At 39.4% G+C, this 16008-nt stretch overlaps 1 protein-coding gene across 6 annotated transcripts in view; it reads left to right on the forward strand.

The window, feature by feature from the left end:
- Window positions 1–16008, forward strand: part of LOC148871808 (PH, RCC1 and FYVE domains-containing protein 1-like) — a 98615-nt gene that overhangs the window by 27182 nt on the left and 55425 nt on the right. For all 6 annotated transcript variants that reach the window (XM_088972229.1, XM_088972230.1, XM_088972232.1 and 3 more), the window contains one exon: window positions 3188–3277. In XM_088972229.1, coding sequence (XP_088828355.1) covers window positions 3188–3277 — 90 coding nt within the window. The remainder of the gene's footprint in view (window positions 1–3187; window positions 3278–16008) is intronic.

Consider the following 16008-nt stretch of genomic DNA (forward strand, 5'->3'; position numbering starts at 1 on the left):
ACAGAGGTGTATCAGTACTTATAACGATACTCCCCCTATTTTTTTATTTCTTTGGTTTTCAATTTCATTTTTAAATACATACACACATATGTATTATTTTAAAAATGGGTTCCCGAAAACACCTGTAAACATGCGTGTTGGGGTGCCAAAGATACAATACAATACACCCGATACAGGGCGTATCGTATCGAAGTTTTGATCATTGATTGAATCCTCAAAGATTTCAGAACCTGAACCAATAAGCAAGGGAAGAACTTAAAATTTTGTCTAACCAACACATTTTCTTCTTACAGATCTTCTTCTTCTTCCACCTTTTCTTTTCTTCTTTTCCTATAACAAAAGTAGGGGTTCAGCCCCTATATTTTTTGAATTTTCTTTCCTTTGTTCCTTTTCTTCTCATAAAATGTTGATTTTCTAAACTTAAAACATGAAATTTATACTTCTCTTATGAAAATTATGGATAATTATTAAGTAAAGATGGTTATGGAACCTAGGGAACTACACTAGGATATATGGTTTTACTTAAAAAAAATCGATCGCCTGGGCGACAAGGCGCCCCCCTGTTGCCTAGCCTCGCTTGGTGCCTTAAAAACTATGATAGAACTCCTTAAACATCAGGTCAAACTCTCCTTCCAACTCATCCCAGAAAGCCTTAATAAAAGAAAAGATAAAGCCATCTGGTCCTGGGGCCTTATTCCCATTTATATGCTTTAATGCCTCCTTAGTTTCCCTGCATCTCAAGCTTCTATTCAATCCAATTTCCTGAAAATTCGCTTAGCTTCTTAGGGACCAGCTCCCCAAGGAACATCAACTTCATAATCTCAAGGTATACAAATTCTTGTAGTATCTTACCACCCTCTTCTGAATTTCATTCCATGTCTCCACCATTTCCTCATCCATGTGAATTTTGAAGTCAGGTTCCTCCTAGCATTTGCATAGGCCTGAAAAAAGGTTGTGCTTTTGTAAACCTGCTTTCATCCATGACACTCTTAACCTTTTCTTCCAACTTTCCTCTTCTCTAAGAATTAGCCTCTTTAATTTAGATTCTAGACCTTCTCTTTCCATCTTTTCCTCAGTAATTGTTCCTTCTTCCTTCAATTTGTCCAGAAGAGCCATCTTTTCTAGAACCTCCTTCTTCCTGTTCCCGACATCCCTAAAAACATTTTCTTCTCCAACCCTTGATCTCCTCCTTCAACTGTTGCAACTTCCTGACCACCCTGAATCCTGCAGATCCTTCTACTTGCACCCTCCCCCCCCCCCCCCCCCACTTATCTTCCACCGCTCTCGAAAATTTGGATGATCAAGCCACATGTTTTCAAACTTAAAAGGTTTTGGGCCAACAATGATAAAAAATTGGCTAAGCACAATTGGCTTATGGTTGGACGTAAAGAATGACAAAGTTACTTGCACCATACCTCCAACATGCTCTTCCCAGTCACCTGAATAAAGAAACCTATCCAACTTTCTTAGGATAGCTTGGCATAGCTCATTTGTCCAGGTAAATCTACAATCACTTAAGGAGGACCAATTAGACCATTCCTCCTTATGACCTCGCCTAACCTTCTCATCCCCAAATTTTCTCTCCCCTCCCTTCCCCCCTTCATCTCCCCAATCTTCTTACCAAGTTGAAGTCACCCCCAAACACCAAGGACCCCCCTGCCTTACCCCCTCCACTTCCTCTTAGAATTCCGCCATTTCCTCTTCTTCATTTGGACCATACACATTTGTAAGCCCCTACTTTCACTCCCCTTCCACCATCTGAAAGCAAATCGAAGTTGAAAACACCCCCTTCCTTTCTCCAATTTTCCTAATAACCTTTGGATCCCAAATGACCACTAAGCCCCCCTGAAAGACCCATAGCATTCACCTCCACCCATTCTCACTGTTAGACCGCCAAATTTCATTTTTTAATCTCCAATCAAATGTCTCCAACTTCGTCTTTTGCAACAACAAATTGTCTAGATTGTGCTTTCTCAGAGCATTCCTTACTATTGACCTCCTTTTATCTTCTCTCAGACCCGACATTCCAAGACACCAACTTCATGTTTGGAACCCAACCTTCCCAAAACCCCTTCTCCACACTCTAAAAATCTCCACCTTTTACTCTTTGTCCACTATTCCTTCTTCCTCCCCTTCTCCTTCGTCCCACATATCACCCCTCCCCAGTAAGTTTCCTTTTATTGTGTTCTTCCCTTCTGTTTCTCTCAAAAGTGTTCTTCTAGGTTGGAGCATGTGACTGGTGTTAATTATTTTCAAGGAGGCTTCCCAGTAGAGTGCTTTGGTTTTAGGAGGAATTGGGTCAACTCAAAGAGCTTTAGTAAGATAAGAATTAGGGGAAGAGGGAGCATAGGCTTTATAGAAAGTAGAGCATGACAAAGACCCCAAAGAATTAAGATACCAATATCTTTAATCCCAAACCATTTGGGTTTGAGGCAATCCAAGTGGACAATGGTGTCCCTGCTTTCATGGTACCCAAAACCTCTTGTAAAACCAAAGTCCTGAGAAAGGCAAAATCTGAAATAGGTTTGTCACCCACCTAAATATCCTCCCAAAATCTGATCCTTTGATCCTTTGAGTATATAGAACTGTTGTTTGTTTTTGTTTTTTCTGAATTTTCAGTGCCTTAGTTCTAAAATGGAGAGCTACTGCAGGTGTCTTGCCTGTAAATGGAACTAGAGATAAATCATGTCAAAACAAAATTCATAATTGTATGTATTATGATATATTTAATATTAGCATTTACCATTAGAGTTTTCATGTGCTAGTTGTTATTTTTTGATAAGCAATAGTTTTTTATTAATAATGAATGGAAATTCCATACATAAATAAGAAAAGGACATTTACCAATGAATACCTCAGTCTTTCCAGTACTTTTAAAATGACAACGTTATATTTCTTCCCACAAATTTTCATGTGCTAGTTATTAATTGTTATTATTAGTTTGCTTCAACAGAATAGTCATTGTTTGATTATGGAAGTGATTCTATGCTAATTTGGGGGTTGTTTGGCAACATGGTTGGTTTTGTTTTTGAAAACAAAACAACTGCCACTGCCGCATCAACAAAAGCAATACAATTTTGCTGATGTGGCAATTGTTTTTGTTTTCAGAAACAAAACTAATCATGTTGTTGAACACCCCCTTAGTTTTATCTGTTGAGTGGGGCTCTAAAATAACCACTGTTTTCAGGATGAATCAGTTTTAATATGGTTCTCAGGGAAAGAGGAGAAACACCTTAAACTAAGTCATGTATCCAGAATTATACCTGGTCAGCGCACTGTAAGTTTCTCCATGTCATCTCCTATGTCTATTCCATAGTTATCTTGTGACAGCTATAATTATTTGAGAAGAATGGTAGGATATGCCTGTAGTGTTGGTGATTTTGCAGCAAATAAACAGCAATTTCTGTAAGATCTCAGAATTTGTTGTCTTCTTTTGCATTGACAAAATTGATTGTGTGGAATAAACTTATTTCTTAAATTTCTTCAAGCTACATATCTTTCTTATTTATATTATTAACACTATCATCCACCATTATAATAATCTATGCTAAAATAAAAAGTGGACATAACTCACAAGGTTTCTGTACTTCCTAACTAAAATCTCTTTCTGAATTTCATTCCTCTCTATTGCGAGGGAAAAAAAGGTAATTTGAAATACTTCTTTTTAGTTCACTCCATCCCTCTCATTAAGTCCCATATTTTAAGGTATCAACTTCAATTCTCTCATTAATTGCTCTATATGAGGTATTTTTGTTTCTCATCATTGAATTTCTCAAATTAAATCCACACACAATAATTTGAATGGTATAAAAAGTTTTTGTTTTTATTTTCCTTAAAATTAACCTGAAACCAAACTTGTTTTTTTTTTTTCTATCCAAGTGGAGGTAGGTAGTTCAACCATTTGGGTCAAATGGGTTAATCACTGAGGCCATAATTAAATAATACATATTTAAAAATAGACAAAATACAATAAAATTACAGAAAACAAGTAAAATTTGTAAAAAATTTTTGGCACATCTATAATATTATATATGTCATATTAAATGAAAATAATGTATGAATGACGGTGGTGATGATTACATTTGACAAGTAATAAGTATTTTTATTAATAATGGAAATGGAATATACAATTTAAAACTAATTTGGAAATGAAATCATTTTGCTATTTGGGTAGTGGGTTATAATTTGGGTTAAAATGGATCAACCCATGATTTCATAATTAAATTATAAATTTAAAATGGAAAAATAAAAAGAATCACAAAAATAAAAGAATTATAGAAAATGAGTGTGATAAACAAGAATTAGTTTTATTAATGATGTAAATAAAATATAAAATGTAAAACTGTTCTGAAAATGAAACCATTTTCTTATATAGGTGGTGGGTCAATGGTCCAACCTTTTCACTCAAATGATTCAATTAATGATGTCATAATTAAATATATAATATATTTAAAAAAGATGGAACACAAAAAATTAAAACGTACAGAATTTCGTAGAAAACATTTGGACACATGTCTAATATTATAAATTCATCATATTAAATAAAAAATGTGAAAAATAAGAATTTTTTTTAGTAATGATGGAAATTGAATACAAAATATAAAATTGACCCAAAATAAAATAAAAAATGATTTTTTCCATCCATGTGGTGAATCAACAATTGAATTGTCCAAGTCAAATGTGTCAACCTATGATGTGATACAATTGAAAAACAGTCCTAGAAGTATGGGATTGTGTAAGAAAACCAGAAAAACTAACAAGAGAAGATTAGAGAAGATTAGAGAAGGAGAGAGAGAGAGAGAGCTGCAGCAAGGAGAGTTAGAGGATGAGGAGTTCGAACTAATCCTCCCTCTAACATTAATATTCTTTTATTAAGTTAATCTTTGAGTAATTAGAAGAGAGGTCCTTAGTAGGACAAGAAATTACAAAAAAGTAACATAGAAGAGTATGGGCCCAGAATAAGGCCCATTACAGAGAAGAACATAAAAATAATATAAAGTAACAGCCTATGGGCCATTCGGCCCATCTTCTCTACACTCCCCCTCAAGCTGAGCATAGATGTTAATCATGCCCAGCTTGCCAGTGTCATGCTGGAGCCTTGCCTTGGGAAGACCTTTGGTGAGGAAATCTGCCAATTGTCCTTCAGAGGTAATGAATGAAAGACACACTTCACTTGAAGAGACTCTTTCTCGAATAAAGTGTCTATCAACCTCAATATGTTTAGTTCTATCATGTTGTACGGGGTTGTGGGCAATGTTGATGGAAGCCTGATTATCACAGTACAACATCATTGGCTTGTCATAATCAATCCCGAGTTCTTCCATCAATGACCTTAACCACAACAGTTCAGAGACTCCATGCGCCATGGCCCTGTATTCTGCTTCTGCTGAGGATCGGGCCACAACTAATTGTTTCTTGCTCCTCCAAGAGACAACATTACCAGCTACCAGACTGCAATACCCTGAAGTAGATCTTCTGTCATTAATATTTCCAGCCCAGTCAGCATCAGTATAGGCTTCGAGTTTCAGATGTCCTTGCTTGGTAAACAGAATCCCTTTTCTCGGAGAGCCTTTCAAATAACACCGAACTCGTTCTGCAGCTGCCATATGAGTATCTCTAGGTGCATGCATGTACTGGCTAATACAGCTAACAACATATGCAATATCTAGTTGTGTCATGCACAGGTACATAAGCTTCCCAAGAAGTCTCTGAAAAACCCTTTTGTCTTCCAACAATGTCCCATCTGAAGCAGACAGTTTGTGACTCATATCAATAGGAGTTGCAACTGGTCTAGCACCCATCTTCACAGTTTCAGAGCAAGTCAAGGACATACTTGCTTTGGGAGATAAGAATCCCATTCTTGGATCTAGCAACTTCTATGCCAAGGAAGTATCTCAATTCCCCCAGATTCTTAATATCAAATTCTGTACGAAGGAAAGACTTAAGAGCACGAATTCCTGAGGCATCATTACCAGTCACAACAATGTCATCAACATATACAATGAGATAGACTGCCAGGGATTCACTTCTCTTCACAAAAAGAGTATGATCTGACTGTGTCTGAGTGTAGCCAAATGTAACAAGTGTTGTTCTAAATTTCTCAAACCATGCTCCGGGAGACTGTTTGAGGCCATAAAGAGATTTATTCAATTTGCATACATTTCCTTGCATCTCATTTCCATACATTCATGGAGGGAGAGACATATAGACTTCCTCATGTAAGTCACCATTCAGAAATGCATTCTTTACATCCAATGATAAAGGGGCCAATCAAAGTGAGTTGCCAGAGATAAGAGAACTCTTATAGATGTCATCTTTGCAACAGGAGCAAAGGTCTCCAAGTAATCAATCCCATACGTCTGTGTGTACCCTTTGGCAACCAGTGTGGCCTTATACCTCTCAATAGTCCCATTAGCCCAATATTTAATGATAAAGACCCACTTGCAACCAACCGGATCCCTTCCCTTCAGGCAAATCCACCACTTCCCAAGTATCATTTTTGCGTAGGGCATCCATCTCAAATTGCATGGCATCTTTCCACTTTGGAATCTCAAGAGCTTCTGACACAGATATAGGAATAGGGTTAGAAGCAACTGAAGAAAGATAGGCAAAGCATGAAGGAGAAAGTAGGTCATAAGAAAGGTGTTTGGAAATGTAGTGTGCAGTGCACTTCCGTTTTCCTTTCATGACAGCAATAGGAACATCAAGATCCGGGAAAGATGGTTCCAAAGAGGTTAAAGCATCACCTGTTGTCTCATTTGCGATTGGAAGTGTATGAGGCTCATCTGCTGTAAGAGAAACAACCTGATCATTCCTGGACCTTTGCCTTTGATACACCTTGGGATTGTGGGTAGGACGAGGAGGTAAAGAGATAGGAGTACTAGAACAAGAAGGATGAAGAGACTGGTCCTCCCTTGATTCATTTTGTGAGGACACAGGCCTATCAAGAGACTCAACTGGGATAGGGAGAGGAAGAGCAAACACTTGTGACAAACTCTCCCCCTGTTGACAATGTCCCTCCTGAGAGGACCCATAAAAAGGAGAAAGTTCATCAAAGGTAACATCCATGGAGACATATCGAGTGCCGGTCTTGGGATCAAAACAACAGTAACCCTTTTGTGTGGGGGAATAACCAAGGAAGATGCATTTGTGGGCTTTTGGTTCAAACTTATGTCTCTGGACACTTGGAATGTGAACATAACAGGTGTAGCCAAACACACAGAGAGGAATCGAGAAGAGATCCTTGTCTGGATGAAGAAGATTGAAGGGGGATTTAAACCCTAGAACCCTGGATGGCATTCGGTTTATGAGATAGGTAGCAGTGAGAACAACATCACCCCAAAATCTTGTGGGAACATGTGAGGCAAACAAAAGGCTCCTTGCAACTTCAACAACATGCCTATTTTTTGTTTCAGCAATTCCATTCTGTTCAGGGGTTCTAACACAGGAACTTTGATGAACAACTCCCATGTCAGAGAGATACAAGGATAAACTCTTCTCAAAATACTCTTTAGCATTGTCAGATTTGAAAATCTTGATTCTGGTATCAAACTGAGTTAAAACAAATTCATGAAATTGCCTCACAAGTCTTGGAACTTCTTCACGAGATTTCATTAGGTATATTCAAGTGAATCTAGAAAAGTCATCAATAAACATGATGAAATATCTGTAGCCCCCCCATAGAAGATAATTGGTAAGGCCCCCACACATCAGAGTGCACAATATTAAAAAGAGAAGAGGATCTTTTATTGCCCAAAGGGTAACTGTTTCTACAATGCTTTGATAACTGACAAGACTCACAATTAAGACTGGACACACTGACTTCCTTAAACAGTTCAGGAAATAGATGACTTAAAGCATAAAAAGACAAATGACCCAAACAACAATGACTCAACATGATTCGACTGATAGACTCTGACAAGGTAGATCCAAAAGCAGCATTCTTAGAATGATCAATTCATTGTCCAGGAGTGTCAAGCAGGTATGTTCCATTCGCTTCATGGCCACTCCCAATCACTTCCGAGACTCCAGGTCCTGAAAAACACAATGAGAAGGAAAAAAGATTACACAACAATTCAATGATTTGGTTAAGCTACTTACAGATAACAAATTAGTATTCAATCTAGGTACATGAAGGGTGGAGGATAGGAGTAAGGAGTTTGTAGCCTTGATAGTTCCCTTGCCAGAAATAGAGGCAAGTGAGCCATCAGCTAAGGTGATTTTGTCACGACCAGGAAGCAAATCATATGAAACAAACAAAGTGGAAAGATTGGTCATGTGATCAGAAGCACCTGAGTCTATGATCCAAGGAATCTTATGATTACCTGAGGTGGTTGCATGGTTAGCAAAAGCCCTTATACCTGAGTGAGCAAATGCAGTGGTGCCTGAATTTTCTGAAGGGTTAGATGAAGAGGTCACTCCTTCAAGATGGTTGATCATCTTTCCAAACTTTTCATACTCAATTTTAGCATCTGTACCCGTGGCTGCATTTGCACTCCCTGTCTTCCTACCATCATTTTTCTTCTGAAATCGAGCATGAACAAGTCCCGGATGTAATTTCTAGCACTTGTCCTTGGTGTGCTTTGGCTTCTTGCAATATTCACAGACAACCTTTTTCTTTCCAGTGCCACTGGGAGCCCCTATAACTCCTTTGGGTTTAACCCCCATATTTGCAAATGCATTAGTGCCAACTCCTTGTACCTGTACCTGTACCTGTCTTCTGCTTTCTTCACTACTGACTAAAGCATATGCTTGTGATAGTGAGACACTTTCCTTGGACATAATATTTTGTTTTGTGATGTCATATTCAGGGTTTAGCCCAGTTAGGAACTCAAAAACCCTGTTCCTTTTAGCTAATTTCCGGTAGGTCTCTGCATCATTGGGAGTATCCCATGTCACTGCCTCTATTAGATCAATTTCTTGCCACAAAGATTCCAAGGTAGAGAAATATGCTGCAAGGGATTTCTCCCCCTGCCTCAGATTCTTCACATCACTCCTTAGTTTATAGGCTCTGGCTACATTCAGTTTTTGGGAGTACGTTTCTGCAACACTATCCCAGATTTCCTTAGCTGAATTCATCCAGAGATAATGCTGACTAATCTATGGCTACATTGAATTCACAAGCCACCCAATCACTCTGTAATTCTCTTGCACCCATTTCTCATAAGAGGGATCATCCACTGGGGGAGCTTTCTTGCTCCTAGAGATAAACCCCCACTTTCCTCTACTGCAAATATGAATTTTTACGGATTGCGACCAAGCCAAATAATTGGTTCCATCCAGTTTAACTGTAGTTACAACCAACAAGGAATCAGTTGTAGTTCCCGAAGTATGTTCATATTCAACAGTACTCTTGTTCTCAATTTCTGAGAAGTCCATTATGTAACAACTTCAATTAGGGTTTCGGCAAGCCACCAATAGTATACTGATTTTAAAGAACTCAGATTGAGTTGAATCAACAACAAACACCAACTCACAAACTCAGTTCAGGCCTGACAGCCGTGAGAACCAAGTTCGGTGGCAGCACTTTCAAGAAGAAGAAGGCCTGATTTAGCCTTCAAGGAACAATCAGCCGACCTCCAAACACTATGTATTCTTGGTTCCCAACGATATTTTCCCAAAGAGAGCAAAAAATATAATTCACAGTACTTAAGAGGCCTTTTTACAAACACTACGTATGCAGCAGTCAACACTTCACTGTTAACTAGCAGGAATCACTTCAAGAACACTCCGTATAGGTCCAAGAAGTAGCTGAACTAAAGTAGAGACTCGTACCATTGAGCCCAAACAAGTTTCGGCCACTTGGCAGTCCAATAAGATAAGAAAATAACCCAGAACTCTCTGAGTAAAAACAGTCTAGCAACAGCCGAACAGTAGAGCAGATATAGATGAGTTTCAAGTACTTTAATAGCTCCCCAAATCAGAAAAATAACCCAGCAACAACTCAGCAATAACTGAAGCAACTTACAATTGTATGAATCTCTGATTTGAGCTTCAAATCAGGCCGAACAATCTATCTCTCTGATTCTTCCTAGTCACCAAACTAATCTCCAAGCGAATAGAGTCTTGGGCACCCTTCAATGACCTCCAAGCGTCAGGCAAGTGAGTCTAAACTTCCAGCCCTAAAACACCCTCATGCAGTCGGCTGGACTACAACCACATGAGAGCCACGCCAGGCTCAGTCCCGCTCTGATACCAAGTTGAAACATAGTCCTAGAAGTATGGGACTGTGCAAGAAAACTAGAAAAACTAACAAGTGAAGATTAGAGAAGGAGAGAGAGAGAGAGAGAGAGAGAGAGGATGAAGAGTTCGAACTAATCCTCCCTCTAACACTCTAATACTCTTTTATTAAGTTAATCTTTGAGCAATTACAAGAGAGGTCCCTAGTTGGACAAGAAATTACAAAAAAAGAATATAGAAGAGTATGGGCCCAGAATAAGGCCCATTATAGAGAACATAAAGATAATATAAAGTAATAGCCTATGGGCCATTCGGCCCATCTTCTTTACAAATACTAATAAAAATTTAAAAAATAGGTAGAAATAAAAATATAAAAAAACTTGTAGAAAATTTTAATTACATCTCTAGTTTTATGTATCCATCATATCATATTAAAAAATAAGTGTGATAAATAATAATTATTTTTTTACTAGTGATGGAAATGGAACAAAAAATAGGAGAAAAGAGAATTATAGTATGACCTACGACTCCATTGATTGGGTTAAACAATTCATTGGTTCAATTAACTAGGTCAACAACATAGTGGTCGGGATGCTGGTTCTTTTGCAAGCAAGCAGTTTGGTGATGGGCCTAGAGTGTTGGTCAAATTATGGTTTGACTAGTTCAATTAGTTGATTTACCACTAGGTAAAATAATACTGATAAAAACCAATGTAGAAATGACTGATAAAATGAAATACTGATAAAGATGTAGAAAATTTTATAAAGTTTATAGAAAATTTGAGCCTGTACTTAATATTATGTATTCATCATATTAAAAACTGTCTGAAAAATGAAATTTATTGTTATTAGTAATGGAAGTGATTATACATACAAATTTTTTTGTAATAATTTGTTGAGCAGAAAAAAGAAGAAGAAGAAGAAGAAGAAGAAGAAGAAGAAGAAGAAGAAGAAGAGGGTGCAGACTTAAGGCCTCAAAAGAACTGCTTAATGCGAGTGAAGCATTTGTATTTATACTATACTGGTCGTACAACACAAAAGGACTACAAAATTACAAAGATACCCCTGCGGGCACTAAACCTGCGTACAGTACATATAATACACCTGTCATACAATACATATAATGCACCTGTCAACACTCCCCCTCAAGTTGGAGCATAGATATCAATCATGCCCAACTTGTCACAAAGACCTTGGTGTCTGGAATGATTTAGCCCCTTTGTAAAGATGTCTGCTAGTTGGTCTTCAGAGCTGATGTATGGAGTGCATACTTCGCTTGTGATGATTTTCTCTCTGATAAGGTGCTTGTCAACTTCAATGTGCTTTGTTCTATCATGTAATATCGGGTTGGCAACGATACTTATAGCTGCCTTCTTGTCACAGAGAAGAGTCATGGGTTTGTCAACTGGAAAACCCAACTCTCCCAATAGATTCTTTACCCACATACCTTCGGCTACTCCGTGTGCAATTGCACGGTACTCAGCTTCAGCACTAGATCTAGCTACTACGGTTTGCTTCTTACTCCTCCAAGTAACAAGGTTCCCTCCAACAAAGGTGCAGTAACCACTAGTAGACCTTCTGTCACTTTGAGATCCAGCCCAATCCGCATTTGTGTAAATTTCAACTCTTAAATGTCCATGTTTCTGGAATAGTAAGCCAACACCTGGGAACTTCTTAAAATACTGTAGTATTCTCTCCGCTGCTTTAAGATGAGTGGACCTAGGTGCATGCATGAACTGGCTGAGGATACCAACAACATATGTTATGTCTGGACGAGTCATAGAAAGGTACAACAATCTTCCTACAAGCCTCTGAAATTTCTTCACATCCTTAAGAGGTTCACTTTGGCTGTCACTTAACTTATGGTTGGGGTCAATGGGAGAGTCAGCTGGTTTAACCCCAATCTTTCCAGTGTCCTTAAGCAAGTCTATGACATATTTCCTTTGGGAGATGAAAATACCATTTTTTGATTGGGCAACCTCAATTCCAAGGAAGTATTTGGCGGGTCCTAGATCTTTCACTTCGAACTGAGTGGCAAGGAAGCCCTTCAAACTTTGAATTTCATCCTCCCAGTCACTAGTAACAATTATGTCATCCACATATACTATTAGGGCAGCCATTTTACCTTCTACCCTTTTTACAAACAGTGTGTGATCTGACTGACATTGCTTGTATCCCCTCTGCTGAACCGCAGTATGAAATCTGCTAAACCAAGCTCTTGGTGATTGCTTCAACCCATATAAAGACTTCTTTAACTTGCACACTTTCTGTTCACTTCCTTGAGCCAAAAAACCGGGGGGTTGAACCATATAAACTTCCTCTTCAAGGTCACCATTCAAGAAGGCATTCTTGATGTCAAGCTGATGTAGATCCCAGTTCAGATTTGCAGCAAGAGAGAAAAGTAATCTAATAGAGTTCATTTTGGCAATAGGGGCAAAGGTTTCTGCATAATCAACTCCATATACTTGAGTAAAACGCTTTGCCACCAAACGAGCTTTATACTTCTGCACAGTTCCATCAGCCCCATGCTTTACAGTGAACACCCATTTGCATCCAATTGGAACCTTACCCTTAGGGAGATCAACAAGTTCCCACGTGCCATTCTTATGAAGAGCATTGATTTCTTCCTTCATGGCATTTGTCCATTCTGGTATTGAGAGAGCTTCTGCCACATTCTCAGGAATAGGGATACTGTCAATGGAGGTAAGGAAGGCACGAAATGACGGTGAGATGTTCTCATAGGAGACAAAGTTGGAAATGGGGTGTTTAGTAGTGCACAATCTAACACGTATCCTATGAGCAATAGGAAGGTCAAGATCAATAGAAACAGGGAGGTCAGGACTATCATGGGGAGTCAAGTTACCTGAGAGAGTATGATCTTCCCTCGAGGAGATTGATGACACTTGAGGTATAGCTTCTGAATTCTCCACAACTCTTGAACTTGGTTGGCCTTTATAACGACGAGAAAAGACACGGAAAGGTGGAGGATCAGGAAGAGAAGGTGGAGAAGAAGAAGGATTAGGAAGAGGAGGAAGAGAAGGGGGGGAAGGAGAAGGATTAGGAAGAGGAGGAAGCTGAACCGGTTTCTCCTCATGCCTACACTCTCCCTGAGGAGAAACAAGAAAGAAGGGCTCATCTTCAAAGAAGGTAACATCCATGGAGACATAGAATCTCCAAGAAACAGGATCAAAGCAACGATACCCTTTCTGAGAGAATGAGTAGCCAAGAAATATGCACGGGATAGCACGGGAGTCCAATTTCCCCCGGGTGGGAGAAAGGTTTTGGACAAAGCACCGACAACCAAAAACACGGGGAGGGATAGAAAGAAGAGGGGCCTTAGGAAAGAGAAGATGACGTGGGGCTTTGTACTCTAACCAACGAGAGGGCATTCGGTTAATGAGGTATGTAGAACAAAGGACAGCCTCAAGCCAAAAACGTTTGGGAACATTCATGTGGATTAGTAAACCCCGTGCCACTTCAAGGAGGTGTCGGTTCTTCCGTTCAGCCACACCATTTTGTTGTGGCGTACGAGCACAAGAGCTCCGATGAAGAGAGCCATGTGAAGCAAAGAACTCCGTGAGGTCACTATGAAAAAACTCTTTTGCATTGTCTGACCGAAATATTTGAATCTCGGTCTGAAATTGGGTGAAGACCATTCGCTGAAAATCTTGGATAATTTTTGGTACTTCCTCACGGGTTCGCATTGGATATACCCAAGTATATCTGGAATAATCGTCAATGAAGGTAATGGAGTACTTGTAGCCACTCTTAGAAAGTAAAGTAACAGGACCCCACACATCAGAATGCACAATGTGAAAAGGAAACTCAGATTTACTATTTCTTTGAGGAAATTGAGTTCTACAATGCTTGCTTAACTGACACGTTTGACAAGAAAAATTAGAAACGGACATTGACTTACATAGTTCTGGGAAAACCAATTTCAAGGTCTCAAAAGACAAATGGCCCAGATGACAGTGCCACAAGTACATTTTACTCTTTTTGAACTGACTCATAGACTCTGTAACATAAGGCCAGCCGCATTCTCCAGCATGTAGAGTCCATCAACCATACGTCCCCTACCAATCGTCCTCCCCGAGGTCAGATCCTGAATCGCACAATGGGTAGGGAAAAAAGTCACAGAACAATTTAAGGAATTTGTAACACTACTGACTGAGAACAAATTCGTAGGGAGTTTTGGAACATGAAGAACATCAGAAAGAGTAAGGCCGAGGGGAAGAGAGAGAGTTCCTTGACCAGCTATGGAAGTGTATGATCCATCAGCTAGTCTCACTTTATCTCTTCCGAAAAGAGGGTGATAAGTTTGAAAGTAAGAGGACATACCAGTCATGTGTTTTGACGTTCCAGAATCGATGATCCATGGAGAGTCAAGGTTGTGTTAAGAGGCATGGAAAGTTGTGGTAGGATTACCTGATATGGATGCAAAAGAGGTGGTGGGAGGAGCATCCATCTGGCGAATTGCTCTACCATAAAGCCCCAAATGCTCATGTTGGCTATGTGGTGTTTGAGTCACAGTAGAAGTGGAGGACTGATTCTCCCGAGTAACCATATTGGCCATGTGGTGTTTCTTGATACTTTGTTGCCCGAGTCTTCTAATTACATCTGAGCCTTGCTTCTTAGGTAAATCCTAAGCCCACTTTGGTTTCCCATGGAGATCCCAACAGGTATCTTTGGTGTGCCAGGGCTTCTGACAATTAGTGCACCACAATCTTTCCTTATTCATGATTCTAGGTTTAGAAGTACTCAAAACTGGTTTCCCATGGAGATCCCAACAGGTATCTTTGGTGTGCCAGGGCTTCTGACAATTAGTGCACCACAATCTTTCCTTATTCATGATTCTAGGTTTAGAAGTACTCAAAACGAAGGCACACTGCCTTATAGAGCTGTTACAGTCCACAACTAGGCACTTGATGATTTTCGGTTTCACAGAGAACCAAACACAAACACTGCAGCTGCAGTACTAGTTTGTATGACCTACCCTTTGTAGGAGTCCACAGAACAACATACGAACACTGCACTTGTAGTGTAACCAGGTCTAAATGACCTACCATTTTACAACTTTCATGCAGCTTCTCAGTAGGAACAACAATACAGCAATACAAGTGGTGGTTCACCACACCTAATCGGTTGATATCCACTTTCCAGGGCACCGAACAGTCACTTAGGGTTTAGGGTTCAACAACAGTCCCTTAGAGAGCTGAATAGAGCAGCACACAGTCGAAGGAGGGAGAAAAAGAAAAAAAACCGAACAGTCCCTACTCAGATTTTAGGACATTAACAGTCCATCGAAAGAGGGCAAGAAGAGAACCATAAATAGAGAAACTTCAGTTCAGTACCCAAATCACCCGAACTGTGAATAGGCAGTACACTCATGGACCCAATCTTTCTCTACAGGTGAGAACCCTTCTTTGTACATCTAGGATGTCTTTCCATAGTCTTCTTAGCCGAGCAACCCTAGAAAACATGTAGTAGAACTCTTTTCCGCGCTAGGAAGTTGAACAGTCAGCTTTCTTGTAGCAGAACCATACTCGGCAATGGAGACTAATCGCAACATTAGAGAATGCTTCCTCTTCCTTGTCTTTGAGCATCAGGACCATAGCTTCTATGCAGCAGTGAAGAGAGACCTCAGCTGGTTGTTTTCCAGGTCTAGTCGGTCTTGCTCTGATACCATGTTGAGTAGAAAAGAAGAAGAAGAAGAAGAAGAAGAAGAAGAAGAAAGAAGAGGTTGCAAACTTAAGGCCTCAAAAGAACTGCGTCATGCGAGTGAAGCATTTGTGTTTATACTGTACTGGCCGTACAACACAAAAGGACT

The sequence above is a fragment of the Nelumbo lutea genome, chromosome 2 (genome assembly GCF_056320005.1).
Source record: "Nelumbo lutea isolate HS-2025 chromosome 2, American lotus-T2T, whole genome shotgun sequence".
Taxonomy (NCBI): Eukaryota; Viridiplantae; Streptophyta; class Magnoliopsida; order Proteales; family Nelumbonaceae; genus Nelumbo; species Nelumbo lutea.